This window comes from Barbus barbus (genome assembly GCF_936440315.1).
Source record: "Barbus barbus genome assembly, chromosome: 26".
In the NCBI taxonomy this organism is placed as follows: domain Eukaryota; kingdom Metazoa; phylum Chordata; class Actinopteri; order Cypriniformes; family Cyprinidae; genus Barbus; species Barbus barbus.
The window spans coordinates 18,557,290-18,584,213 of record NC_136754.1 but is presented as its reverse complement, the minus strand read 5'-3'; the positions used below and the strand labels follow the sequence as shown (position 1 = coordinate 18,584,213).

General features: G+C 38.6%; 2 protein-coding genes across 2 annotated transcripts; both read left to right on the top strand.

Annotated features, from left to right (window-relative positions):
• Nucleotides 1–364: 364 nt before the first annotated feature.
• On the top strand, nucleotides 365–6,065 carry LOC306845514 (actin-related protein 2/3 complex subunit 5-A-like). Its single transcript, XM_079378369.1, has 4 exons — nucleotides 365–581; nucleotides 1,081–1,152; nucleotides 4,118–4,294; nucleotides 4,420–6,065. Exons 1-4 carry the CDS (start codon nucleotides 441–443, stop codon nucleotides 4,480–4,482), a joined length of 453 nt encoding a protein of 150 aa, XP_079234495.1. The 5' UTR covers nucleotides 365–440; the 3' UTR covers nucleotides 4,483–6,065.
• Nucleotides 6,066–11,695: 5,630 nt separating this feature from the next.
• LOC306846627 (influenza virus NS1A-binding protein homolog B-like) lies at nucleotides 11,696–22,363 on the top strand. The gene is made up of 15 exons (XM_079380118.1): nucleotides 11,696–11,997; nucleotides 14,776–14,910; nucleotides 15,251–15,371; nucleotides 16,560–16,732; nucleotides 16,844–16,919; nucleotides 17,005–17,178; nucleotides 17,268–17,393; nucleotides 18,169–18,276; nucleotides 18,541–18,658; nucleotides 18,969–19,193; nucleotides 19,633–19,754; nucleotides 19,831–19,957; nucleotides 20,119–20,250; nucleotides 20,348–20,521; nucleotides 21,351–22,363. The coding sequence occupies exons 3-15, from the start codon at nucleotides 15,261–15,263 to the stop codon at nucleotides 21,605–21,607; spliced, it is 1,923 nt and encodes a 640-aa protein (XP_079236244.1). The 5' UTR covers nucleotides 11,696–11,997; nucleotides 14,776–14,910; nucleotides 15,251–15,260; the 3' UTR covers nucleotides 21,608–22,363.
• The last annotated feature ends 4,561 nt before the right edge of the window (nucleotides 22,364–26,924 follow it).

Sequence of the window (26,924 nt, the reverse complement as noted above, 5' to 3'; positions counted from 1 at the left end):
GCTGCTAAAGCTTTTTTTTTTATAAATAAAATGTTTTTTATTTTTGTAAAAAGAACAGCACTTTTAGAGTTCATCCCACTCACTGATGTGAGCACAAGTATATATATATATATATATATATATATATATATATATATATATACTTAATAAATAATCTTCTTATAGCAATTCAACACCAACATATAAATTAATTCATTTTCTCACTTGCTGCTGTTCGGAGTCAAAGTTCATTGAATTGCAAAAACTAATAAAAAATAAAATTAAACTAAACTAAAAACAAATTCTTAAAAGGATCGATTGGGTGCCACCTAGAGTTGACATGAGATGACACGTGACACTATGGGGCTTTCTATGCGGAAGTCAACAAGCACCGAGCTTCTTCCTGTAAGTGCTGGGACTAATCTGTATAAACTGACATCTTCTGATTGATTACACCAGCCATGTCGAAGAACACAGTGTCTGATCGATTCAGAAAAGTTGATGTGGATGAGTACGACGAAAACAAGTTTGTCGACGAGGAGGACGGCGGAGAGAATCAGCTAGGTCCGGATGAGGCTGAGGTGGATTCTCTCATCAGATCATATCCTTTCAGTCCCACTTTTGCTGTTACTTTCCATAGATTTCCTAATTACTTTCAGTGTAGCATTTTGATTAGTCGTCTTCTGAAAGCGCTTGATATGTTGGTGTTGAATTGCTATAAGATTATTTCTGTCCTGTCGTCCAGACATGGGTGTGGTAGTCAGTCACTTCATTCATTGAGGATATGCACATTTCACATTGTCAGTACAAGTTTGCACTGCGGATCCCCCTCTTTGGGTTCTTTTAAAACCGCTGAATTACAGCTGTAATGTTTAAAGTGCAACACGTGAAGCTGTATTTTATAGATGTGGCAATTACTTAGAATGAGGTTGCTGTAGAAACACTTCCGGATGCCACCGACTTCCGGTTGCACGGGTCCTTTTTAATTCTTCACACCTTCTAATATGTACTTTCCGGCAACTTTTAATAGTTTAAGTATAGTTTTAATTGAAGAATGAATGTTATTCGTGCTAGATGTGATTTTCCTGAGCGCATGATACAGGGAACCTGATGGGAGCTCTGCAGGCAGTACTGAAGAACCCACCCATCAACACCAAGAACCAGAATATGAAGGTGAGTTAAAGCTTTTAGCATGATCATCTTCTGCCAGTGGTTCTCAACCTTGCCTCGAAGGTCCCTCCATTGCCCCCAACAATATTCAAAGGCCCCGTGACTTTTCCTTTAGTTCAGGATTTACAGGATAGGGATTAATGATAAAAGTTTTATTAATTGCATTTGCTACCTGATAAAATATTTTAGAGCTTGGTTTAATTATAAACTATAACTGTATTTTCACAATGATTTTTCTAGAAAAATATCTACTTCGTTATGTTTTCCAAAAATGTGGGATTATTACTGGTTCTTCAAAGAAAACAAAAAACGCAGTTGTTGATGGAGTGAATTGACAAAAAATTTGTTTTCCTTTTTTGGTTTATGCTTGTTTTGTTTTATTTTAAATAATTTTATGTCATCTTGAGGCCCCTTTTAAATATTTGCTGAGGTCCCCTAGCCCCTTGAAAAATCATGGAAATGAATAAAAATCTTAAATTTTGTTAGTGCTTTGGACCGTTTCATTGACAGTTACAGTGTAAGCATAAGGCACATAATTTCTTCACAATTAACAAATAACATAAATATATATTTTTTTAAGTCTTTGAAAATAAGTATTACACAGGGTAAAATGACATGGATACAATATTATGTCATGGCAATTTTATTTATGTAGCACCAACAACATAAAAACAACATAAGTTGACCAATACTTTACAACAGGAAACGGCCTAAACAATAACTAGATAAAAAAAAAAGTTTATAGACAAACTTTAAAAACTTTAAAAAGGGAAGTCGTGGCCTAATGGTTAGAGAGTCGGACTCGTAATCCAAAGGTTGCGGGTTCGAGTCTTGGGCCGGCAGGGATTGTAGGTGGGGGGAGTGAATGTCCAGCGCTCTCTCCACCCTCAATACCACGACTGAGGTGCCCTTGAGCAAGGCACCGAACCCCCAACTGCTCCCCGGGCGCCGCAGCATAAATGGCTGCCCACTGCTCCGGGTGTGTGTTCACGGTGTGTGTGTGTTCACTGCTGTGTGTGTGCACGATGGATGGGTTAAATGCAGAGCACGAATTCCGAGTATGGGTCACCATACTTGGCAGTATGTCACTTCACTTCACTTTAAGTTCACTTTAAAAGAAAGTTTGAATTAGGGGTGTGCGATATGACGATTTTTGATCGTGGACGATAAAAATGTCTCCACGATCTGCTTTTTAAGAAATATCGTAGTATCGCGCTACAGCACACATTGTCAAATACAGTTCTGGCGCCTCCGTCTCTATATACTGTACAACACGACATACAGCAGTAGAGTTACTCAGACAGGACACTGCACTTATTCGCGATCGCAAAAGTACATTATTTGCATACAAGCCTTGCTGGTTAAATGTTTAATTCACGCGCTGGTCTGACGTGCGCATGTTCTGAGCGGATTCACCTGAAGCACGCGCACTAAAACGCCTGTCTAACAGCGCCTGATTACTCAACTAAGTTATATTTTGCGCTAATACTGTCAAAACACACAAGGTTTACATACAGACTGAGTTGGTTATCTCTAAAATGAAAGTAAATAGTTAAGAGAGAAACGGATGCGTGCCTGTATATTAGATGCGTGCAGCTCTTAAAGGAACAGGACACTAAACGTGCTGTCGACTGTCATTAAAGGGATAGTTCACCCTAAAATTTAATTTCTGTCATTATTTACTCAGTGGAAAACCAAACAGTTGCTGGTCCACATTGACTTTGATAGTAGGAAAGAAAAATCCTATGGAAGTCACTGAGGACCAGCAACTGTTTGGTTTTCCACCTTCTTCAAAATAGCATTTATAAATGTTCAGCAGAAGAAAGAAACGCATTCCGGTTTAAAACAACTTTTGAGTAAATGATGATATAAAAATACAACATTATGACAGAATTGACAGACAGATGACAGAATATTAATTTGTGGGGGAACTATTCATTTAACGTTAACAAAACAACAAAGCGCAAAAGAGAAAAATCACTCACTATTCTTGACTGAAAAACTTTAATACAGTTGCTTTAGGAATCAGTCTATCTAGTGTTTTATTTTTATATTTGTTCATTCAATTTCATTGAATGCTCTGCTAAATACACCTATTGTACCTGGAAATAAAGCACTGTTTGTTTTATTTGTATATTATGTGTATTTGTAATGTGTATCTTTGTTCTTATTTTTTAATAAGAAAAATAAAATAATGACAAAGATTTTTTATCTTCACCCACTTTGGCCTAAATATCTGCCATGCATCTTTGTCTTTCTAGTTTGGCTGTAATGCTCAGACAACTTGTAAAACCAAAATAGTAAAACTAACAAAGAATCGTGATAAAAATCGTGAATCGTGATATTTCTATAAAAAATCGTGATATGATATTTTTCCCATATCGCCCACCCCTAGTTTGAATTACATTTAAAAGCTTGAAGTTTTAACTTTTTTTTTTTTTTGGTTTTGGTTTAAAAGCTAAAAACAACTAATTTAGCACAAAAAAAAAAACCTAAAAGAAGTGCAATTCATAAAATAAGTATAATGTTTGTGTAAAAATCACATTTAGCATTTGTATGTTTAGTTAAAATTCACTTATTTAGATGACTATATAGGATTGGAAGTGTATAAAAAGTGTATAACATCTCAAATGAATGGAATCATTAAATGTTTTCAAGGGTAGTTCATTGTGTGTGTGTGTGTGTGTGTTTATGTGGTTTATGAGGACACAAATTTGTATAATGACATGGGTATGACGGAGGTATTATAATATGAAGGTGGTTTATGAGGACACTGCCTATGTCCCCGTAATTCAAAAGGCTTAAAAAACATACTAAATTGTGTTTTTTTGAAAATCTAAAGTCTCCTGTGAGAGCTAAGTTTAGGTGTAGGGCAATAGCACACACAGTTTGTTCAGTATAAAAACCATTACGGCTATGGAGAGTCCCCATAAACCACAAAAACCAACATGTGTGTGTGTGTTTGCAGGAACGGGCTGAAGGCCTTGTGTTGAAAGTGCTGAGCTCTTTCAAGACTAGTGATATAGAAAAGGCTGTTCAGTCTCTGGATAAGACTGGAGTCGATCTCCTGATGAAATACATCTACAGAGGGTTTGAAAGACCCTCAGACAACAGCAGCGCCATCCTACTGCAGTGGCATGAAAAGGTAAATACATTTCTTTAAAGGAATAGTTCACGTAATGATGAAAATCTTTAGGATATAGGATATCTTGGAATGGTGTCAAATAGGACCATTGCAAACCCAAATTCTGTGGTTCTCTGTCTGTATAGGCTCTCTCAGCTGGTGGTGTGGGCTCCATCGTCAGAGTGCTCACGGCCAGGAAGACTGTGTAAACTTCAGCACCGAGGCAGGGTTGACGGAGGGACTGGCTGGCACAACCCCTCGTGGTCTGGTTTCTGCCCACACTGCCAAACTGTGGAGGATGTCCAGTCAATCAACTTTTTTTTTTTTTTTTTTTTTTTAAACGATCAAACATTACAGTCCCATTTGGATTTCTTGCAGTGAAGATAAGCACCTTGGATCGATGTTAACAGAATGGTGATGAGAAAATGTTATTGTTGACCTCAGTAGGCATTAAGCACAGACATTTTAGCTATTATCAAAGGAAACATCTCTTTACTCGTCCACTTCATGTACTTCACATTCTCATACCTGTCCTCATGTAAAGTCAGAACAAACAAAAAACAGAACAAACAGTACATGTAACTGCATGACTAAATCTTTACAGTCATGTTATTACAGTGGTATGTGATGCTACTCTGGAGTTGTTTTTTGTTTTACTTAAAGGGATAGTACACCCAAAACTGTAAGTTATGTCATCGCTTACTCAGCCACCAAACCTGTATGACTGGAACATAAAAGAAGATATTTTGAAGTCCAAACAACATTTCATGTTTTCTTTTGTGTCACACAGAGGAAAGAAAGTCAGACACATTAGGATGATGTTGAATAAATGATGACAGAATTTTCATTTTTGTGTGAACTGTCCCTTTAAGAAGGTGATCAACCTCGAGTTCATAGGATTCTTACTTTACACTCTCTTCTTCATCTGCTTCTTTTTAAAACATAATCAGAGTTGGTCTATGGAACATGCCAAGATCAGTATTTGCTTTTTCCTACTTGCATGCATTGCATTATATATAAGTTCCGAGCTGGTTGTTGAATCTAGCCTTATATGAACACCTGTGCTTTCCAGCTCAATTCTTTGTGATCAGAGTGCTTATTTTACTCCACAGTCCCTGTAGTAAATCATAACGTTTCTAGCATCTCTTTGATTTCATATCATACCTGCATCACGTTTTAAGAAACAAAAAAGGGAATAACTTTTCTTAAGTTGCCAAAAACGTTTTTATTGTCATAATCGTTGATTAATACTAGTGTGTTTTTGTACACGCTACAAAAACGATGTGTTGAATTTTTTATAACGTTGAGTATTATTAGATTGTCCAACAAAAGCTTGTGTATATTCTGATCACAGTATTTTTGAACTGTATTAGATGTTAGCAGTTGTAGAACAATTAACATCAATGTGTACTTTGAACTCAAGACTTTATGTCAGGTGCTGATGATATAGCTAACCTCTGAGACACACGTGTGTGTGTGTGTGTGTGCGTGTGTGTGTGTGTGCGCGCGTGCGTGTGTGCATGTGCGTGTGCTCTCACAATTTCCACCAAACACGCAGCTACCACTCAAGCTGCGGTGGAGAATTTTGCTTCCACTGTGCTCTGCTTGTTTTTGCCATACTTGAAGCCATACATAAACAACCCTAGGAAGTCTCCACTTGTTAATTTACGATTCCAAGTGAATGTTGAGTTTGCATCACACCAGTTAATCATATGGTTAAGAGCAAAAATTATGAAATGGTTTACCAACTGCCTTATAAAATATTTCTTTTATATTGTATGGTCCTTTTGAAAAATAAATGAAATTAATACAAATTTGTCACTTCTTTTCCATCTTCTTAGATTATGCAAACCTAAAGGCCTGTTTGATGTGTGTGCCAGATGTTTGTCTGCAGTGTGACAGTATAGTTCAAGTAAAATCATAAAAAAATATATGAAAAATTATTATATGAAAAAAATGAAAGTTAAAATAAAAACATAAAATACATTAAACAACCTATTTACAAAAATAATAATGAAATGAAAAGTGTGGGTTACTTGTGGATTATTGTGATGTTTTTATCAGCTGTTTGGACTCTTCAGTTGTTCTGACGGCGCCCATTCACTGCAGAGAATCCACTGGTGAGCAAGTGATGTAATGCTAAATTTCTCACCATCGCCTGAGGGTGAGTACTTTTATTTATTTATTTATTGCCAAAATATGCACTGTGGTATTATTTCATTCAGGACTTTTCATATCAGTCACATGGGGGCGCTGTTCCCTTTGCAATTATATGCACTGTACTTTGTAGACGTAAAATTCTCATATCTCATATAAATGTGGGTCAAAAGAAGTGGCATCATGTGACAAGTTCAAAGATCAATGATAATATATTTGGAGTGAATGTCCTTTGGAAATATTGACAAAGAAGTTATTTAGATTTATTGGGTTTGTGATTTTATGGGAACGAAGCGCTCCTTATTCCAGGTCATTGATCCAGAGCAATAAAGGCCTAACAGAAATCAATAACACAATGTACACTGTTTATTTTGATTTCTTAGAAAACAATGCATCCAAAAAAAAAATATTACAGAGAGAAGAGGTCCTAAATATGGCATTCCTGATGTCTTATATAAGCCTGAGAACCAGAGCAGGAGTGGGTGGATAACTATGAATTAAATATACAGTCTTACACAATACAGCAAGATACAATGCTGTATTTCAAAGAAAATTATTAAAAGTTTTATGTCTGCTCCCAAAAATAAGACAAAAAGCTGATTTAAATGTCAACATACTTCAGTGACAATGGTCTGACAAGTACATTGTATCGAAACAAAAACAAATAAAATGACACAAAATTGCTATAAATTTAACTAAAATATGAAAATATAAACAATATAAAAAATATAAAACAATGCAAAGTCCCTGACAATATTAAATAGACAGCTGAAAATGCATCTCTTACGTGAGCATTTAACTGTATCTTAAACAAAATATATTATAAAAAATGTATAATATAATTACAAAGTTATATATTAAAATATAATATATAAAAATGTAAATTTTGTACTTAACTTTTGTTTGACAGAAAAAAATGACACCATCCTTAAGGGGGCGTTTCCCCCCACTCTACCCTACCTATAATGCTAATTATATACAGTGGGGAAAAAAATTATTTGATCCCCTGCTGATTTTGTAAGTTTGCCCATTGACAAAGAATAATTTTAATGGTATGTTTATTTGAACAGTGAGAGACAGAATAACAACAAAAAAATCCAGAAAAACACTTTCAAAAAAAGTTATGAATTGATTTGCATTTTAATGAGTGAAATAAGTATTTGATCCCCTATCAATCAGCAAGATTTCTGGCCTCCAGGTGTCTTTTATACAGGTAAGGAGCAGAGATTAGGAGCACTCTCTTAAAGGGATGTGCTCCTAATCTCAGTTTGTTACCTGTATAAACGCCACCTGTCCACAGAAGCAATCAATCAATCAGATTCCAAACTCTCCACCATGGCCAAGACCAAAGAGCTGTCCAAGGATGTCAGGGACAAGATTGTAGACCTACACAAGGATGGAATGGGCTACAACACCATCGCTAAGCAGCTTGGTGAGAAGGTGCCAACAGTTGGTGTGAATATCCGCAAATGGAAGAAACACAAAATAACTGTCAGTCTCCCTCGGACTGGGGCTCCATGCAAGATCTCACCTCGTGGAGTTTCAATGATCATGAGAACGGTGAGGAATCAGCCCAGAACTACACGGGAGGATCTTGTCAGTGATCTCAAGGCTGGGTCCATAATCACCAAGAAAACAATTGGTAACACACTAAGCTATGAAGGACTGAAATCCTTTTTCTGCTAAGGGGACAGATAACTGCACCACATCAAAGGGACGATGGACGGGGCCATGTACCGTCAGGGCCAGGGCCAGGGCATTGAAAATAGGTCGTGGATGGGTATTCCAGCATGACAATGACCCAAAACACACGGTCAAGGCAGCAAAGGAGTGACTCAAGAAGAAGCACATTAAGGTCCTGGAGTGGCCTAGCCAGTATCCTGGCGTTAATCCGGTCTGTGGAGGGAGCTGAAGGTTCGAGTTGCTAAACGTCAGCCTCGAAACCTTAATGATTGGGAGAGAATCTGCAAAGAGAAGTGGGACAAAATCCCTCCTGAGATGTGTGCAAACCTGGTGGCCAACTACAAGAAACAGCTGACCTCTGTGATTGCCAAGAAGGGTTTTGCCACCAAGTACGAAGTCATGTTTTGCGAAGTGGTCAAATGCTTTCAATTCATTCATACTTACAAATCAATTTATAACTTTTTTGAAATGCTTTTTTCTTCATTTTTTGTTCTGGCTCTCAATGTTCAAACAAACCTACCATTAAAATTATAGACCGATCATTTCTTTGTGAGTGGGAAACATACAAAATCAGAAGGGGATCAAATAATTTCCCCCCCACTGTGTGTATATATATATATATATATGTATATATGGGTGTATATGTCACGGTTTGGTTTCTGTTTAGTTCCTGTTTGTCCTTATTTGGTCTGTTTCCTGTCATTAGTTAATCATCGTTCATCCTGTTCACCTGTCTTATGTTAGTTATCTCGTTTACTCCTTGTTCGCTTTATAAGCATTCAGTTTGATGTCTAGTGTTGTCGAGTCTTAGCGTTATGTTGCTACTGGTGTTGAGAACTTTGCTTATTGGAACCTTAGAGTCATTAAAGCCTATTTTCACGGAACTCCCCGTTTCCTGCCTTCCCTGGTGCATGTTACATTACAGTATATGTATGTATGTGTGTATATATATATATATATATATACAGTATATGCTTTCACATAATGACTCCATGTTCTAGCTTGTATGAAACTTTATATTACGAACACTTCTTTCTTGTGTTATTTGCCTCTTATTATGAATCGCTTTGTGGTATTTCATTATTTGTAAGTCGCTTTGGATAAAAGTGTCTGCTAAATAAATAAATGTAAATATAAATGTAAGTAGAAAAACGTCAAACAAATTCACACTCGACAATTGCAACATGAACCCTGAATTTCTTAAATTGCACATTTCAGGTAAATTTTACATATTAGCACTTAGTTGCTTCCAATAAATAAAATTGATAAATTTTTAAATATTAAATAAATAAATGTTTGATTATCATAAAACACTATATATGTATCATTGCTTATTTTAATTAGACCAATGAAACAATTGAATAATAAACCTGAGTCTGAGTTCACTTGAGAAGTCTTGATTATATAGGTGTGGCTCAGGACTGTCTGAGAATGATTATATTCTGTTGTCATTCCACAGGTCTGTAGATGTCCATATGAGTAATAATGCATCACCTGTCCTGTCAGAAACAGGCGAGGAGCTTTCATAGGCCATTGTGTAGTACGAGTGAATTGGCATTGTTTTCTAACAAGCAATGTTAAGTGTGTGTCGCAGTCGCTATAGAGACGTAAGTGCACAACATCTCCACACATCTTAAACCAAACCACTTCTTACTGGTTCCATGCTTACAAAATAAGGGACAGTTGGCTTGTTGCAAAATAAATCTAAATAGGGTGAGTGGCGTCTTCCTAAAATATAAAAACAGTGCAATAAAAATAGAGAACAGTAAAATATGAGTACAGTTTCATATACACACCCATGGGAAAATAGCAAGCAGGGTTTTTATAAAAAAGACTTTCTACTAAAGGTATTATACACTATGAAATACATTATTATTATTATTATTACCTTAATTAGATTTATGGCAATATTAGGAAGAAAAGGAAGATTTTCAATTTAAATTAAATGATATTTATTTGTATAGCACTTTTCATAATGGTTCTCACTTCCAAACCAACTTCACAGATACTTGTCACACACAGTCAAGTTGAAGTAAACAGTTTAATAAGGTGACATTAGTAAATAAATAAAAACTATGAAAGGGCATTTAGAAATAAAATTACAATATATTTAATTAAAAATAACATAAAATTCATAAAAGAAAATGAGTGTTTGGTTCTGGTGCTATTAGTAAATTAACAAATATAGAGACGAGACATTTAAAAATAAAATTACAATATATTTTATAAAAATAAAATAAAAGTTTCTGGTGCCCAGAAAAACATTAGTAATTAAACAAACATAAACCAAGATGATATATTTAGAAATAAAATTACAATATATATATATATTTTTTTAATAAAATAAAATAAAATGAGAGTGTGTTTCTGGTGCCATTAGTAAATAAACAAATGTAAACTATGACGAGACATTTAGAAATAAAATTACAATATATTTTATTTAAAATAAATAAATAAATAACATTCAGAAATAAAAAAAAAAGAATCAAATCAAACGAGTTTGTTTTTGGTGCCCAGAAAAACTTGCACACTGTTTTTATCCAATGATATAGTATTATCATTCATAGTCTTTGACTAATATTTTTATACTCTTATACAAGCCTATAAACTCCAAATAAAAGCATTCATCAGATTAATGGCGTATCTACAGTCTGTGTCATCAACGATGTTAGTTTTTATAGGCCTGAATTTGACTTATGTTGTCACGCCATGTTCAGCAGAGTGTGTTATGTAAGACATGCTCAACTGAACAACAGTTTGCGTAGAGGATCCATAGAGAGGGCAGGAGGAGGCGCGTCTGTCTACATATTCATGTTTCTTTTTCTAAGTGGCTGGAAACCATGGAGACAGCAGGCTGAGGTGGAGGCACTTCAGTTGTGCCAGTGACGAAGTGGTTACATAATACACATCTCCAGAGGAAATGGAACAAATTGCAAAATGATATAATAGGAAATATGACATATAATACTCATTTCTAATGCAGCGATGCTTCTTAATTGGCTTTTATTTTCAGTGTTTATCAAACTGCATAATGTTTTCCTCATGTCGGAAGTGGATTTATGCACTGAAAAAAAAAAACTACCATAAACCTTGATATTTTTAACAAGGACTAGAGAGAGAAAGATTCTGGGACTTAATGATAGATAGACTATAGAATACTCTTACTCTTAAAGAGACTTTGGATATACATCTAAAATAATTAGATTTTTAGGGAGAATGTTGCAGGTAACATAGTGATTTACAAACAGCAAGACTTCTCTGTGGACTACAGTGTATAAATAACTGATGAATCAAGTTTTTAAAAAATGCTTCCAATATCTTTGCATAACTATTTTTTTTTTTTTTTTTATCAAGGCCAATTTATTATATTTGAGATTCAAGAGATAGGCCTATAAATGACACAACACTATCATAAAACTCCAAGCATTCGCTCCAGCTCCAAAGTGTAAACCTAAAATATTTATATAGACAGTGTCAGCACACATCTGTTCTGCATGAATGAACTGCACTGTGTTCTGGTTGCTGCTGGGCAAGAGCTGGGTTTCTGGGATTAAACTGAACAACGGCTGATGCTGATGACACAGAGCCAATCACGCTCACTGCATATTCACACAATCGACGCCTTTCTCTTTATATAGATCCAGGTACGCTACTATTAATCTTTATAGAAACATTTATTTTACTTGTAAAGTGTCATATTAAATGCAAGTTAGAGAGGGGCTCCATTATTTGTCCCTCCCATCGTGCTGTTGTCATCAGTGACGCAGCATAGTTAAGCGCGCGCACTTCGGAGTCACTTCGTAAACGGCGCTTCTTTGGATTGATAACTACCTTTTTTCTAAATAGAAATTATGTTTTTCATCATAAACAGACAAAGGAAAACGGTAAGACATTTAACTTAGTTTGTGTTTGAAAATGAAAGCAGGTTGAAGTTAGTCGAGCTCGTGAAGCTGTTGTTGTTGTTGTTTGAGGAGAGCTTTTAGTGTCTGTTTACTGTTTTACAGATTTAATGTCGGTGAGGGAGAAAAATAAGATATTCAGTTTTATATCGAGATGACATATGGCTGTTTGTTTTGGTGAATGGTTGAGAGTAATTAATAGCACTTTAACCGCCCAGACCGTTTAAAACAAAGCGATGTCCGATTGTCGTTGAAGAGGTAACATTAACGTTAAGATAAAGATGAAAATGAAAGGAGAAAGCAAATGTTACTGACTTTCATTTTTCTGTGGAACTGAAAGAAAATGAGGTTTTAGGCAGAACGACAGCCCAAGTCACCATTTACTTTCATTGTAAAGCAAAAGGATGCATTGAAAGCGAATAGTCACTGAGGCTGTTGTTCTGCCTAAAACCTCATTTTCTTTCAGTTCCACAGAAAAATGAAAGGGTTCTGGAAACTTTTGAGTGAATAAATGACGCAGTGTTTCGTTTGAACCATTTAACAATACAGCTGGCTCTTTTCAGCTATTTCTAATTTATTATTCACATAAATATGCGATACCTCAATAATGAAACACTATCTTGGGTCACGTGTGTTTGTTTCAGAGAGACTGGTTTAATCTAGAAAGAGCAGTTCCTCCTCGAGCTCCGGGTCTCGCGCCTTCAACAAACATTAAACCCGGAAACATTCAAAACACTGAGTAACTGGGGTTTTTCTGAATGCTTTAAAAAAACCTTCTAGACATTAAATGTAGTGTATAAGGGTTATACAGTTAAGATAAGTTGTTAAAAGCAATAATATGAACCGAGGATATTGATATGGACCAGAAAATACAAGTTGGGGGTTATAGTTTTGGTAATCGAAAATCCAGGCTTCCCAGCCTGGGAAAATCTAGAAATATCAGTGTTTTAATAGGGATTTTCCAGGTTTGGAAAAGACCGGGGATTTTCTATAATCAGTGCATAACTTTCTAGTCAAATACAGTTGTAAAATATTTCTAGAAATCTAAAACTACTGGAAAAGTTAAAATAATTTATTGGTAAAAAGGTGTGTGAACTATCGCAAAACTGAACATGATGTTTTTTTGTATCAGTGTCCTGTAAGGGTTTTGAAGAAGCCTCTTATGCTTACTAAGGCTGCTTTTATTTAATAAAAAATACTGTAAAAAACAGAAGTATTGTGAATAGTGTTCGACCGATATTGATTTTTTTTTTTATAACCGATACCAATTATTTGCATGTTTATGTGCCCGATAACCGATATGCAGAACCGATATTTATTTACTGTTATAAAGTAAATAAATGACTGCGTGAAGTAAGTCCATACTTCACTTTGGTTTTTCCTCCTTTCAGTCATCTTAACAAAAAATGTTTTGAGAATTAGCAGTCTTTCATGCAGGGCTCTAGACTCATTCGTCCCACTGATCTCACTTTTGCGACTAACTTTCTCAGTTGCAATTTGTTTTTTGTTTTTGCACATTTGAACATTTGATTAATCAATGCATGCTGATGAACTTTTATCATAGTTTATAGTTATATAGTAACGAAAGTGTTCAACATTCAACTTGTTCTTTTTCATCGGTATTATTTGTGATTTAAATTTTGTGAACAGGAATTCCTTTTTTCGTGCACTTTCACTTTCAAATTCGCAATCTTGGTGTCACATTTTCAAGAAAATATAATTGTCTGTTTTGCTTATATCTATACACCTTTCATTTTTTAAGACTAAAACAAAAGATGGATTCATTGTTATTCTTAATTCAAAAGCACAACAACTATAAAACAGTACGTTGACAATGACAAACTAGCTTACATAACATATATTACAGAAGTATTACCGAGTATATTACAGAATTTTTAGCAAACTCTGAGGAAGCAAATAAATATTAATATTTTTTAAATTTAGGAAAGCCTCCATAGCATAACGTGAGGTAAACAGCAAAGATAACAAGCGTTTCAAAACGAAAACAAAAAGAAAAGTAAAACTAAACTGGCTGTGGCTGACAGGACTTGCATGTTTTTTCTACAAGAACACCAGCATGTTCACCTTCTCTGGTTTAAGAAGCGGTCTTTTACTTTAGTTTGAAAACAAAATCCTCCGTTGTGCTCCGTCCCTGACGCGCACCTTTGCGCTCGTGCTGACGCGGCGAGTATAAACCAGGCTCTATCCACGAAGCGCTCGCGCTGAAAGCACCTCTCTTCACGTGATCAGTGAAATCTGACTCCTGCTATAATGTGCTAATTGCTTTCTAATCATGCTAGCGACATGCTAGTAGCATGTTAATCATGCTGGAAACATGCTAGGGACATGCTAATCATGTTAGAAACATGCTAGCGACATGCTAGTAACTTGCTAATCATAATTTCTGACAAACTGTATTGCCTTTAAAACATTCAAACTTTAAGCTTTTAAAACTACTTTAAACTTCAAATTATTTCAGACTGCAAACCATCGAACTTAAAACTTTTTTAAACTACTTAAACTTTTTAAACTTTTCAAACTTTCTGGTCCGGCTTTCTCAAGCCAACTTAAAGTTTGTCTTGACAAGCTTTTTTATCTAGTTTTAAAATGTATTTTGTTCCTGAGAATTTTCAGCAGTAATTACTCGAGTCTTCAGTGTCACGTGATCCTTCAGAAATCATTCTGATATGATTGAAGCTCTTCTTATTACTGTAGCTGAATTGTCTTGTTTGAATTGAGTGAATTTATCTTTCACTTCTTCAGGTCATCATGTGTAGTCAAGGTGGTAGGACTTGTATTCTTTAACCCACTGAGTGACATCATATCCAGAAACACCTGCGTGTGGTACACTCTGCTGAAAGTGCCTTAGAGCAAGACCGTTCTTCTATTACCTGTTTGGTAAGTTTCCTCACAAGAACTGCATGGAATCTGTGACCAGAATTTTTACAGGAATGTGTGGGGATTTCTGCAGAATTTCAGAGCGCTCTTCACATCCCCCACCCCTTACATATTCATATTAAATATTTAGCTGATGCCGTCTAATATGTGTAGCATTCTCAGCTCAGTTTAACACATTTTATACCATATTTAAATCCATTTTAGATATCCCCATTGTCATCGCAGAAAATGTGGTTCAAAATACCACAGATTCCATGTGGGTCTTCTCATCATGTGTTGCATTTGTAAATACAAAGCAGTCATTCTCATTTTGCTGTGTTTGATTCCTTAACTTTGATAGATCCAACAAAATGACTCCCAACGGATATTTAATATTTGAAGATGAGAGCTTCCTCGATTCTACTGTGGCCAAAATGAATGCTTTGCGTAAAAGCGGCCAGTTTTGTGATGTCAGACTGCAGGTGAGACCCCCACCACCAACACCACCTTTGTTTCAGAAAAAATAAACATGACCATATTTTTACATGTACATTATCTGTAAAGTTTTTTTGTTTGTTTTTTTTTGTTTCCTTTTGTCTCTTATGCTCACTTTGTTTGCATTTATTTGATCAAAAATAAGGTAAAAACATCAATATTTAGTTTTTTTTTTTTTTTTTTTTTTTTTTTTTAATTGTAGTATGTTACCCCAGTTTCAAGAAACATTTGCTGTTATTATCAAAACTATTGTGCCGTTTCATCTCTTTCTGGAAACCATGATACGTTTTCCAGAATTTGATAAATAGAAATGTTTTGTAACAATATAAATGTTTTTACTGAAGCCGCTTTTCCACCGAAATTACCTGGAATAATTTGTCCCAGGAATTTTTTTTTTTTTTACCCCAGACCTGGTGATGTCTGTTGATGTCTAAAATACATGGGAAGTAAATAATTTTCATTTTATCATATGAATAGGATAAAGACCTGTTAGATTTACCCAAAGCGAATTATATCACTATACCAGCTAATTATACCACTACAGCGACATCAGAGCCAGCGGCAAATGTCAGAAAGTCTAGACGAGATTATGCTCCTCTCAGTGGGATACATGAGCACTGAACGCCCGGTGATCGCGTGGAGCTCACATCTCTGAAATCGGCGAAGCACATTTTCAAATAGACGCTATCTTCATAAATAAACCGCAGATTTGAGTTTTAAACAACTACATTCTCGCCTGAAATACTTTTAAAACTACATTTCATGACATGATAACAGTAATATTTAAAAAAAAAATTAGGCGAATATGATGGTTGAAATGCAGTGCTGCGTAAACTCAACCAATCAGCATGATCAGCACCCAAGTCCCGCCCCCGAAATTTCCGGACCTTTGAAAAAGTACTACCTCATGAGCAGGGACTTTCTGAGGGGCAAATTTGTACCCGGAACTTTATTTAGATCCTGGTTCCTGCAGTGGAAACACATAAAGTACCGGCCCAAAGTCCCTAGTTCCTCTGTAAAGTTCCTGCGGTGGAAAAGGGGATTGACACTTTTGATCAAGTAAATGCATCCTTGCTGAATAAAGTATTAATTTCTTATGCTTTTGAACTGTAGCTAAAGGCTCTCTGTAGCACAGATATGTTTTTACAACATTCTTTATAATGGTTCTTATGCAGGTCTGTGGACATGAGCTGATGGCCCATAAGGCAGTGCTGGCCTGCTGCAGTCCTTACCTATTTGAGATTTTTAATACTGACTCTGAGCCACAGGGTGGGGTTTCGCTGGTAAAATTCGATGACCTCAACCCTGATGCTGTGGAGATCTTGCTCAACTATGCCTACACAGCCCAGTACGTATTTAACTTGACTCTTAACTTTTTATTTACACATACTTAATTTTACACATTGATCATTTCAAGGACATACAGGTTTCATATATTCCCATAATCTCCTGTTGACAGACTGAAGGCAGATAAGGATCTGGTTAGTGATGTGTATTCTGCAGCAAAGAAGCTCAAATTGGAGAGGGTCAAACAGGTATGTATGTACAGGCATTTACATGGTAGTTTTCTCATCTATACACTACTGCTCAGTCCCCTAATCTTCTGAATCCTGTTTGCAGATCTGTGGAGACTACCTACTATCAAAAATGGATTCCCAGAGTGCCATTTCATACCGCAACTTTGCTAGTAGAATGGCTGATGGGCGGCTTCTGGGCAAGATTGATGCATTTATACAGGACCATCTTCAGGAGATCTCAGAACAAGATGACTTCCTTAAACTTCCTCGGCTGAAGGTATATAAATATATTGTATAAAATATATATATGCGTATGTTATTTGCATTTAATTTGTTATAATATCATATATAATTGTATCTGTATAGCTGGAGGTTATATTAGAGGACAACCTGAACTTGCCAGGTAATGGCAAACTGTACTCAAAAGTGATAAGCTGGGTTCAGCGCAGCCTGTGGAAGAATGGAGATCCCCTGGAGAAACTGATGGAAGAGGTCAGTATTATGGCTTTTTCTGTACCCATTCCTTTTGCTTTGCTCATGTCTCCTAAACTTCTGTTCAGTGGTTGCCTCTGAGTTCCCCACCCATCCCCTGCCCCCAGGGTTTTTGCCCTTAACCTTGTAAATTTTGCAGTACGTGCTCCTCAAAATACTGAAAAACTGGTTTTCCAGGTGAGCCAAAGGTTAAGTCTGTTTTTTTTCCCCCTTTTCTTCCTATCTCTGGACTGTATTGGCCTGAATTGTCTTTGTAACTCAACGTTTTCTCCACAGCAGGGCATTTTGGACTATTATTAATTTGATTCTAATGGCTGCTCCTCCCCATTGATCTCCCCATGTCTCCTATAGGTTTAGTAATACACATCAACAGCAGATTTGTCCAGCCCTGAAGAAGAATGCAAGATCCCAACCATCAGTGGTACTAAGTCAACCTACCAAAAACCATATGCTCCCATCTGTGCACACTGTCCCTGAGAGCTTTGCAACTTTTTTCCAATCCCACTGTGCTGCGATCATTTGTTTAGACAGCTCTTTGACCCGAAGCAAAGTTACTTATAATAGGAATGATCTCTCCCTTCCAGCAATTTCCACAATCACAGTGACCGTAGACATGTGAAAGGTCATGGCTCCCTCAAGGTCCAGGCAGCACATAGTTGTCAAGGACCTCCCTCATAGCAGCTGACTCCACTGCTTCAAGGAACAAGGCAGAACATTGCTTTGTTCTTGTTATGGAAACACCCACATGGGTCTTGTTGGTGTTTTGTTGTTGCAGGTGCAAACGCTGTACTACTCAGCAGATCACAAATTGCATGATGGGAGCCTGCTTGAGGGGCAGGCAGAGGTCTACAGCTCTGAGGATGACCACATCCAATTTGTGCAGGTACATGACTGGTTTTCAGTCCTCCCCTTACAGTGCACTGCATTCTTTGCTGTAGAATAGCATGGCTCCCATTTTAATACGTTTCAAGTGGTTTGCACTAAAAGGGAGTTCTTAGCTCTCTGTGCACTGTGGAAAGACCCCTTAAATGGTGGTATTGGCACTGGATGGAATGGGTTTAGTCTTTGACCCCAAGCCTGTATGCATGCAGTAGAGTTAGGGGATGAAGTTTGGGCAGGTTTAGAGCTGCCTGGTTTGGTTTTGCAGAAGAAGCCTCCTCGAGAAAGAGACGAGATGAGCTCAGGTGCCTCTGGCAGCCTCTCTCCCTCCAACAGCCAGTTCAACAAGCACGAATGGAAGTATATTGCCTCAGAGAAGACCACCAGTAAGTCTATAGTGCTTCATCTGACCTGCTTTTATCTCTTTCTGAAACTCATTTTATTTCAATCAGTAATAATGATTTTTTTTTTTAGTTAGTGTTTGTGGTGCTTGTGGTGCCACGTTTTTTTTTCCTCCAGGGTACTTTGATGAATAAAATGGCATTTATTTAAAATATAAGTTTATAGTAATTAGTGTTTAAAATATATTTAAATAGGAAAAAAAACAATAAAAAATCGTAATTTTTCCAAATATTTGACAGTGTAATCTGTCGGGGGGGTTGAAGGGGCTAAGCCTCACTGTCTGCTCTTTTCTAGACAACGCATACCTGTGTCTGGCTGTTCTGAGAGGTGTGCTGTGTGTAATCTCCCTGCACGGCCGCACCAGTCCTCATACTTCCCCATCTGCTACACCATGTGTGCTGAAGAGCCCGAGCTTTGAGGCTCAACCAGAAGATCTGCAGGAGAAGCTGTTGAAGCCCATGCATTATGCTCGCTCAGGCCTGGGAACCGCTGAACTGGACAGCAAGCTCATTGTTGCAGGTATGCTTGCCCAGAGAGTGAAAAAGTACTCCTTAAAGGAAAATAAAGAGCTTAGTTGCGTTATAAGGATAAAAATACAATATTTTACACTTAGCTTCCAGTAAAAGTATATCACATATTTTAAGTGTGTGTATGTATATATGCGTGTGTGTTTTTATATAATATTATTTTATTATTAGTAGTAGTAGTATTTTTTTTCTTACATATTTAAATCTAAATTGCAGTTGTTGCACACAGATGCAATGTGTGCTTTGTAATGCCATTCATGCAAATTTTGCAAAACAAACATTGAGTGTTTACAGTAGTGGAGCTGGAGAAAAACAAATATAAAATGAAAGCACCCCATATGTAGCATGACATAAGATGGGAAAGAGAATTGTCATTCACAGAAACGGGAGCTAGGTGTGCAGATCTAATGTGCATAATGATATCTGTCCAGGTGGCTATAACAGAGAAGAGTGCTTGAGGACTGTGGAGTGTTATGACCCAAAGAAGGACTGCTGGACTTTCATCGCTCCCATGCGTACTCCACGAGCTCGCTTCCAGATGGCTGTGCTAATGGTAAAGGCATGGTTTCCAATCCTGGAGCAGCTTTGGTGCATCTGCCATTAAAGCTAAATTAATGTTTTTCTCTCAGGGTGAGCTGTATGTGATGGGTGGCTCCAATGGTCACTCAGATGAGCTGAACTGTGGAGAGATGTATAACCCCAAGACTGATGAGTGGATTCAAGTTCCTGAGCTCCGCACCAACCGTTGCAATTCAGGTAGGCATCACTTCTTGCTAGGTAATGTATTGAATATTTGTAATCTGTTTGAATGAGCTTTTTTTGTTCGGTCCTGAAGGCTGAAAATAAAAAAACCTGTATCGCCAGTCCTGGTAGGGACAGTAAAGAAGTGAATGATCTCATTCTTTTTTTCTTCTCAGGTGTGTGTTCGTTGCAAAACAAGCTTTTTGTGGTGGGTGGATCTGATCCTTGTGGCCAAAAGGGCTTGAAGAATTGTGACTCATTTGACCCAGTGACAAAAATGTGGACCAGCTGTGCACCCCTGAACATCAGTATGTCAATTCAGTTTTATGTTCTGAAATGACTTTGATATTTGTAAAACCCTAAATGTGTGATTCACCATGTACATCGTCTCTCGTCTGTGTTCAGGGAGGCACCAGGCGGCAGTGTGCGAGTTAAATGGATTTGTGTACGTGATAGGTGGTGCTGAGTCCTGGAACTGCTTAAACTCAGTAGAGCGCTACAACCCAGCAAACAACACATGGACCCTGGTGGCCCCCATGAACGTGGCCCGTCGTGGAGCTGGTGTGGTTGTGTATGAAGGTAACTGGAGACTCTTGTTTAAAGGAATAGTTCACAAAAAAAACACCAACTCGCCCTCAGGCCATCCAAGATGAAGATAAACTTGTTTCTTTATTGGAACTTCAGCATTACATGACTTGCTTGCCAGTGGATACTCTGTAGTGAATGGGCGCCATCAAGAATGAGAGTCCAAACTGCTGATTAAAAACATCACAATAATCCATATGACTCCAGTCCATCAGTTAATGTCTTGTGAAAAGCTGTGTGTTTGTAAGAAACCAATCCACCAATAAGGCATTTTAACTTTTAAACAGTCCATAATCCATAATCATGCTTCCTCCAGTGAAAAAGTCCCCTGTTATTTTCACCTTAAAATTCTCCACCATATTTTAGAAACTTTTGGACCATTGACAGTGGACAGGTTTTGATCTGTGCACATTTCTCTCCTGATTGAGGCAAGATAACTATTTCACTGGAGAAAGCAATATTATGGATAAGGGACTCGTAATTTAGCTGGATATAAAGAAAAGTTTAAAAAGTAAAATGTCTTTAACGATGGATTTATTACAAACACACAGCTTTTGCTTCGCTGGAGTCATGTGGATTATTGTGATGTTTTTCATCAGCACCCATTCAGTGCAGAGGATCCATTGGTACTGCAAAATTTGTCTAAATCTGTTCTAATGAAGAAACTCATCTACATCTTGGATGGCCTGAGGGTGAGTACATTTTCAGCAAATTTTTGACTGTTTATTCCAGCAGGGTTATGAAGTCTCACTGGTAGGAAAATGACTGAAGCTTGTCAAATTTAGGGCTAGGCCTCAATTAAGTAAATTTCAACTGCTTCCAGGGAAGCTGTTTGTGGTTGGAGGATTTGACGGCTCTCACGCTCTGCGCTGTGTGGAGGTCTATGACCCAGCCAAGAACGAGTGGAGGATGCTGGGAAGCATGACATCAGCACGGAGCAACGCAGGACTTGCTGTGCTGAACGGTGTGCTCTGTGCAGTCGGGGGCTTCGATGGCAATGAGTTTCTCAACACCATGGAGGCATATGACCCAGAGAACAATGAGTGGAGCCCGTTTATAGAGGCATTAACTAAGAACTGAAGGGTGTCGGGATCTCTCCTTTCCTCAAACTGACTAACATTGTAATGTGATTGTTTTACTGATGTTCATCTGTTTAGGTGCTGAGGAGAGAAACTGATAGATGCTTATATGAAGTTGCCCAAAGCGACATGAAGCCTTTGCATATTGCATAATTATTACTATGTAAATAAGTTTTCTTTCTTTCTTTCTCTCGCTCTCCTTTTTTCTTTTGCTATCAAAGACAGTACCCAGAGTGATATTTGAAGCTGGTATGGCTAATGTCATGAGAACAACTTTATTAGATTATAATGTGAACTGTGGCAGAGGTTCATGGTGCAGTGCTTAGTTCATCATGAATGATTTGACATTGATTTAATGCCTTTCTTATTGAAGATGAGATCTATATATGTATAGCTAGAAAGTCTTAGAGCACAGAATAAAGCTCATCTGAAATGGAGCTGTAATGCCTCAGTGGGATTGTATCTTTTGCCTTTTTAGAGCATTTTTATACAACTTATGTAAGTGTCTAACATGTAAAGCTGACAAGCATACATTCCATTTATGAATGAATTTGTGCTGCAGGCCTGTTTTTACATAGATGCTTATCTGTATCTGCTTTATGCTGAAAAAGCCAATGACGATAATGCCACTTTTAACCCCAATTAATGTTTCATCTCATTCATTTATGTATTTAAAACTGTTAGACCTGATTTCTTAATTTTGTCTTTTGATACAAAAAAGGTGCAAAAATTAATAAACCATTTCATCTTGGAGTGATTTGAGTGTCAACTTTCATGCATCCATCTAAATTTATCTTTTTTTTTTCTTTGGCTAGATTTAGCTTTTTTGTTAATTATTCTGAAGAGTAAAGCATGCCTCATTAACATGTCTCAATTAAGATGGAGGCATTTACTAGGTTCAATATAGTAACTATTTTTTTGTAAATCCACCTCATCGTAATAAAATTAATAAATAAATATGTAATTATGACTGTAAAGGTCATGGTAATGTATGGTTCTGATGTGTGGAGATCAGGGGCCTCGTTTATAAAGTGCGTACGCTCAGATTTGATCGTAGAGTGTGCTTAAATCCACGCAAACCTTCATATTTATAAAAAACGATCATTGACGTGGAAAAGTGCTTAGCGTCGCGTCAGGGTCTGAGCAGACGTACGCACTTTTTATTGTTCGGAGTATTGCAGGTTTAAAAAAAAAAAGCTGTTCTTACAACTCGCTGATCTAAACTATGATGATTGGTGATCTTTTATATGTTAATGATATTAATTAGGAGTCGTTTACAAGGCAGAGAGCTGAAACCAGTCAATTGCGCGCAAGCTCAAGATCATTTGCGATTCATAGATTTCACATCTGAAAGAGACGCGTACGCGCGATTTCTGTTCGTGCGTTCATTCTATGAATCGCACGTACGCATATCTTAGAAATGTTTTACAAATTTAGGATGGTTTCTGCGCAACATTTTATAAACGAGGCCCCATGTGTTTAGGGTGTCATCATGTCAAAATCATCTCCATGCAGATTACATGCTGTATTAAGAGGATTATGCCAGTCAAATTCATGTAAAATTGTTTCTTGGCAGTTGGCCTACAGGTCACAATCATAGAGCAGAGCAGTGTTAGCCCTGATATCTGTGCTTAGGTCAGGACAGGCCACTCTTCAGGCAGCATCACTGTGAAATGAGTGGACCTGAGAATGACAACTGGAACTCAAAGATGGGTCATTTAACCCAGTTCAAAATCTTCCACAGATAGATCCAGTGTGGCAAGAATGCTGACCTTGGATTAAATCACATAGTTCAAGAAAACTTGTAGGCTATATTTGATTTCTGTAGGCTACTAAACTGGAAATATTATGCTTCTGAAATTATTGACATGAACAGATATATAGTTTTTTGTATTAATCTATGTTGTTTAATTCATAGAAAAGACAAAAATATAAACATATACTCTATTGCTTTGGTCCTTCAAGGGCTTTTACATCTGAATTGCTTGATACAACTCTGCTCTGTAAATATGGAGAGCCACAGGATGTAGAGACTCACATGGAAACCACACAGTACCATCACAGTGCAGAACTGCATCCTAGTCTGTTCGAAGTTAAAACGCAGTATTGTTTTTCTATACTCTGAAAAATGTACTAAAATCACCAGTATTCTAAATGTAACAGAATAAGGTTTACACTTGTGTGCAATGCCAAAAGCAAATATAACAGCACACTAAACCCTTTTAAACGGGATTATGTAAGAGCCATGTTATTTTTAATAGTTGTGGTCTCTTACATAAGGCAGGCAGTGCCTGTGAGCACAGGTTTTAAAGACTCTTATGCATAACAGCCTCAAATGGCTTGCTTTTACTGACACCACTATTTAGAGTCTGTTCTTTCACTCACTTTATTGCCAGGATGTATGTGCTGGCAACTGGCCCCAAAATGTGTGTGATAAACAGGAAATAATATGTTTTTAGTTCGTAGCCCACAAAGTCACATTCTAGATAACGTGAGGTTAATTGTTCACCTCTCCTCTCTTTAACAGCCTTTGAAGACTGTCCTTCAAAGCCAATGTGCCTCCTAGTCTAAATTACACTTCATCTTTCTGTAGATATATTAAGAACAAATGTGCTTTCAGGTAAACAACTTAATTTTGCAATCATTGTTGGTTCCCAGAACATTCTGTGAACTTTATTTTATGGTTGTAAAAATAAAACCTAATTAATTAGAACATTCCTGGAATGTTATAATTTGGTTCCCCAAAACATATACTTTAATATTGCTTTAATATTGGTATGGTTATGGTTAAAAAATAAATAAAATAACCAAAAGGAGCCAAATACTAACATAAGGAGAACCACCCACAAGCAGAGCTATTTGAGGACTAGTTGTTACCAATACTTATATTTGCTAGGAATTAGAGCAAACTAGACAAACTACCTGTATCACCAGCAGCCCTGATTTACAAAAACATCACAGTACTTTTCCAGAGAGTTCTGCTAAAATGTGAGTGAATGATTTGTTGAATAATGCAGTAATGAATCATCCAGTCTATGAGTAAACATTAAGAATTTGCATGCTCGCACTGCCAGCAGTAAGGGAAGCTGGGCACAGTGCTGGATGGAGGAAGAGGGGAAGCAGGCATTGTATTTTTGGCAGTAGGCAGAAAATATCCCCCAGCTTGATTACTTGTTCATACATTTGACATAGAACATGTTCTGTGTAAATATGCACTTACATGGACATTTTTGTGCATCTTGCTGTTTTTTCAGCATCTTGCTCCATGAGCACCAGATTAAAAGAACTATAGAACTTCTTTTAGCTTGACAAAGCATCTTGAGGTCCATTTTCACCAATGCAATAAATGTAAGTATAAAGTTTTAGTAATTGTTCTAAAGGACTATCAACACAAAGAGGTATAACTACACAGTAAAAAAAAATCTGTAAAATTGATTGTAAAAAACCACCAGCTGTGGTTGCCGGAATTAATATGTACCGTAAAAAATATGGTAACAACATTTTAAGTTTCACGGATTTAACTTAAATTTACAGTTAAAGACCGTAATTTCATTAACTGATATAATGTTAATATACCTGTCAGTCCTTGTCTTGTGTTTCCCCTCCTCCCGTGCCCATATTTGGCCTTCCTGTTCCTGTCCTCGTTTGTCTTCATTAGTTTAATTAGTCCCTAGCCCTGTGTTTTGATTAGTCCACACCTGTTCCTTATTTCCCTGTGTTTATAAGACCTGTGTTTCCTAGCCCCTGTGTCCGGTCTATCGTCATAGATGTTCGTCTCTCCCCATGCTCCCTGTCTGTCTGCTGGATTCCAATAAAGAACACTATTTGGAACTTCCACGTCTCTGCACCTCCTTGTATCCCGAGAGGGAATGTGACAGAAGACCGGACCTACAACAACACTATGGCTGAAGACAGGCTTTGGTGTCTGCGGCAGGATGGTCGGGAGTTGGTAAAGTATGTGGAGGAGTTTCTTGAGCTTTCCAACGAGGTGAGCTGGATTGACGCCTCGCTCGGTGTGTGTTTTCGGTTTGGGTTGGACAAAGATGTCATCAGCTGCGATATCCCCACGTCCAGTTTTTCCCTTATCGGGCTGATAAATTATGTCCTCAATGTACATGGCATTGATTTCGAAGTCGAAGAATGTCAAACCGATCTTCGTCCAACCCAACCCGAGAACAACCCGGCCTCACCAGCTCACCGCTCGCCAGGACCCTCCACATGCCCTGCCAAATGTTCCGGCCACCCAACTCTTCCCAGCACTGCTGCTGTCCTCAGCCCAGAGCACCCCCGCAACCCCGCGCTTCAAGAGCGCCCTCCTGAGTTCCCGCTGGTTCCGTCCAGCCCTCCTGAGTTCCCGCTGGTTCCGTCCGGCCCTCCTGAGTTCCCGCTGGTTCCGTCCGGCCCTCCTGAGTTCCCGCTGGTTCCGTCCGGCCCTCCTGAGTTCCCGCTGGTTCCGTCCGGCCCTCCTGAGTTCCCGCTGGTTCCGTCCGGCCCTCCTTCGTCTCCGCTGGTTCCGTCCAGCCCCGCGCCTCCCGAGCGCCCCCAAGTGTCCGCGCCTCCCGAGCGCCCCCAAGTGTCCGCGCCTCCCGAGCGCCCCCAAGTGTCCGCGCCTCCCGAGCGCCCCCAAGTGTCCGCGCCTCCCGAGCGCCCCCAAGTGTCCGCGCCTCCCGAGCGCCCCCAAGTGTCCGCGCCTCCCGAGCGCCCCCAAGTGTCGGCTCCACGCACGCGCCCTCCCGTGCCGGCTCCACGCACGTGCCCTCCTGAGTTCCCGCTGGTTCCGTCCAGCCCTCCTGAGTTCCCGCTGGTTCCGTCCAGCCCCGCGCTGCAAGAGCGCCCGACAGAGTCCGCGCTGCAAGAGCGCCCGACAGAGTCCGCGCTGCAAGAGCGCCCGACAGAGTCCGCGCTGCAAGAGCGCCCGACAGAGTCCGCGCTGCAAGAGCGCCCGACAGAGTCCGCGCTGCAAGAGCGCCCGACAGAGTCCGCGCTGCAAGAGCGCCCGACAGAGTCCGCGCTGCAAGAGCGCCCGACAGAGTCCGCGCTGCAAGAGCGCCCGACAGAGTCCGCGCTGCAAGAGCGCCCGACAGAGTCCGCGCTGCAAGAGCGCCCGACAGAGTCCGCGCTGCAAGAGCGCCCGACAGAGTCCGCGCTGCAAGAGCGCCCGACAGAGTCCGCGCTGCAAGAGCGCCCGACAGAGTCCGCGCTGCAAGCGCGCCCGACAGAGCCCGCTCCTCTGTGGCTCCCAGGGGGGAGCTTCCCCAAGAAAATTTTGGGGGGGGGTAAGAGGGTCACAGCCTGTGTGGCCGGGCCAAGGGCCAAGG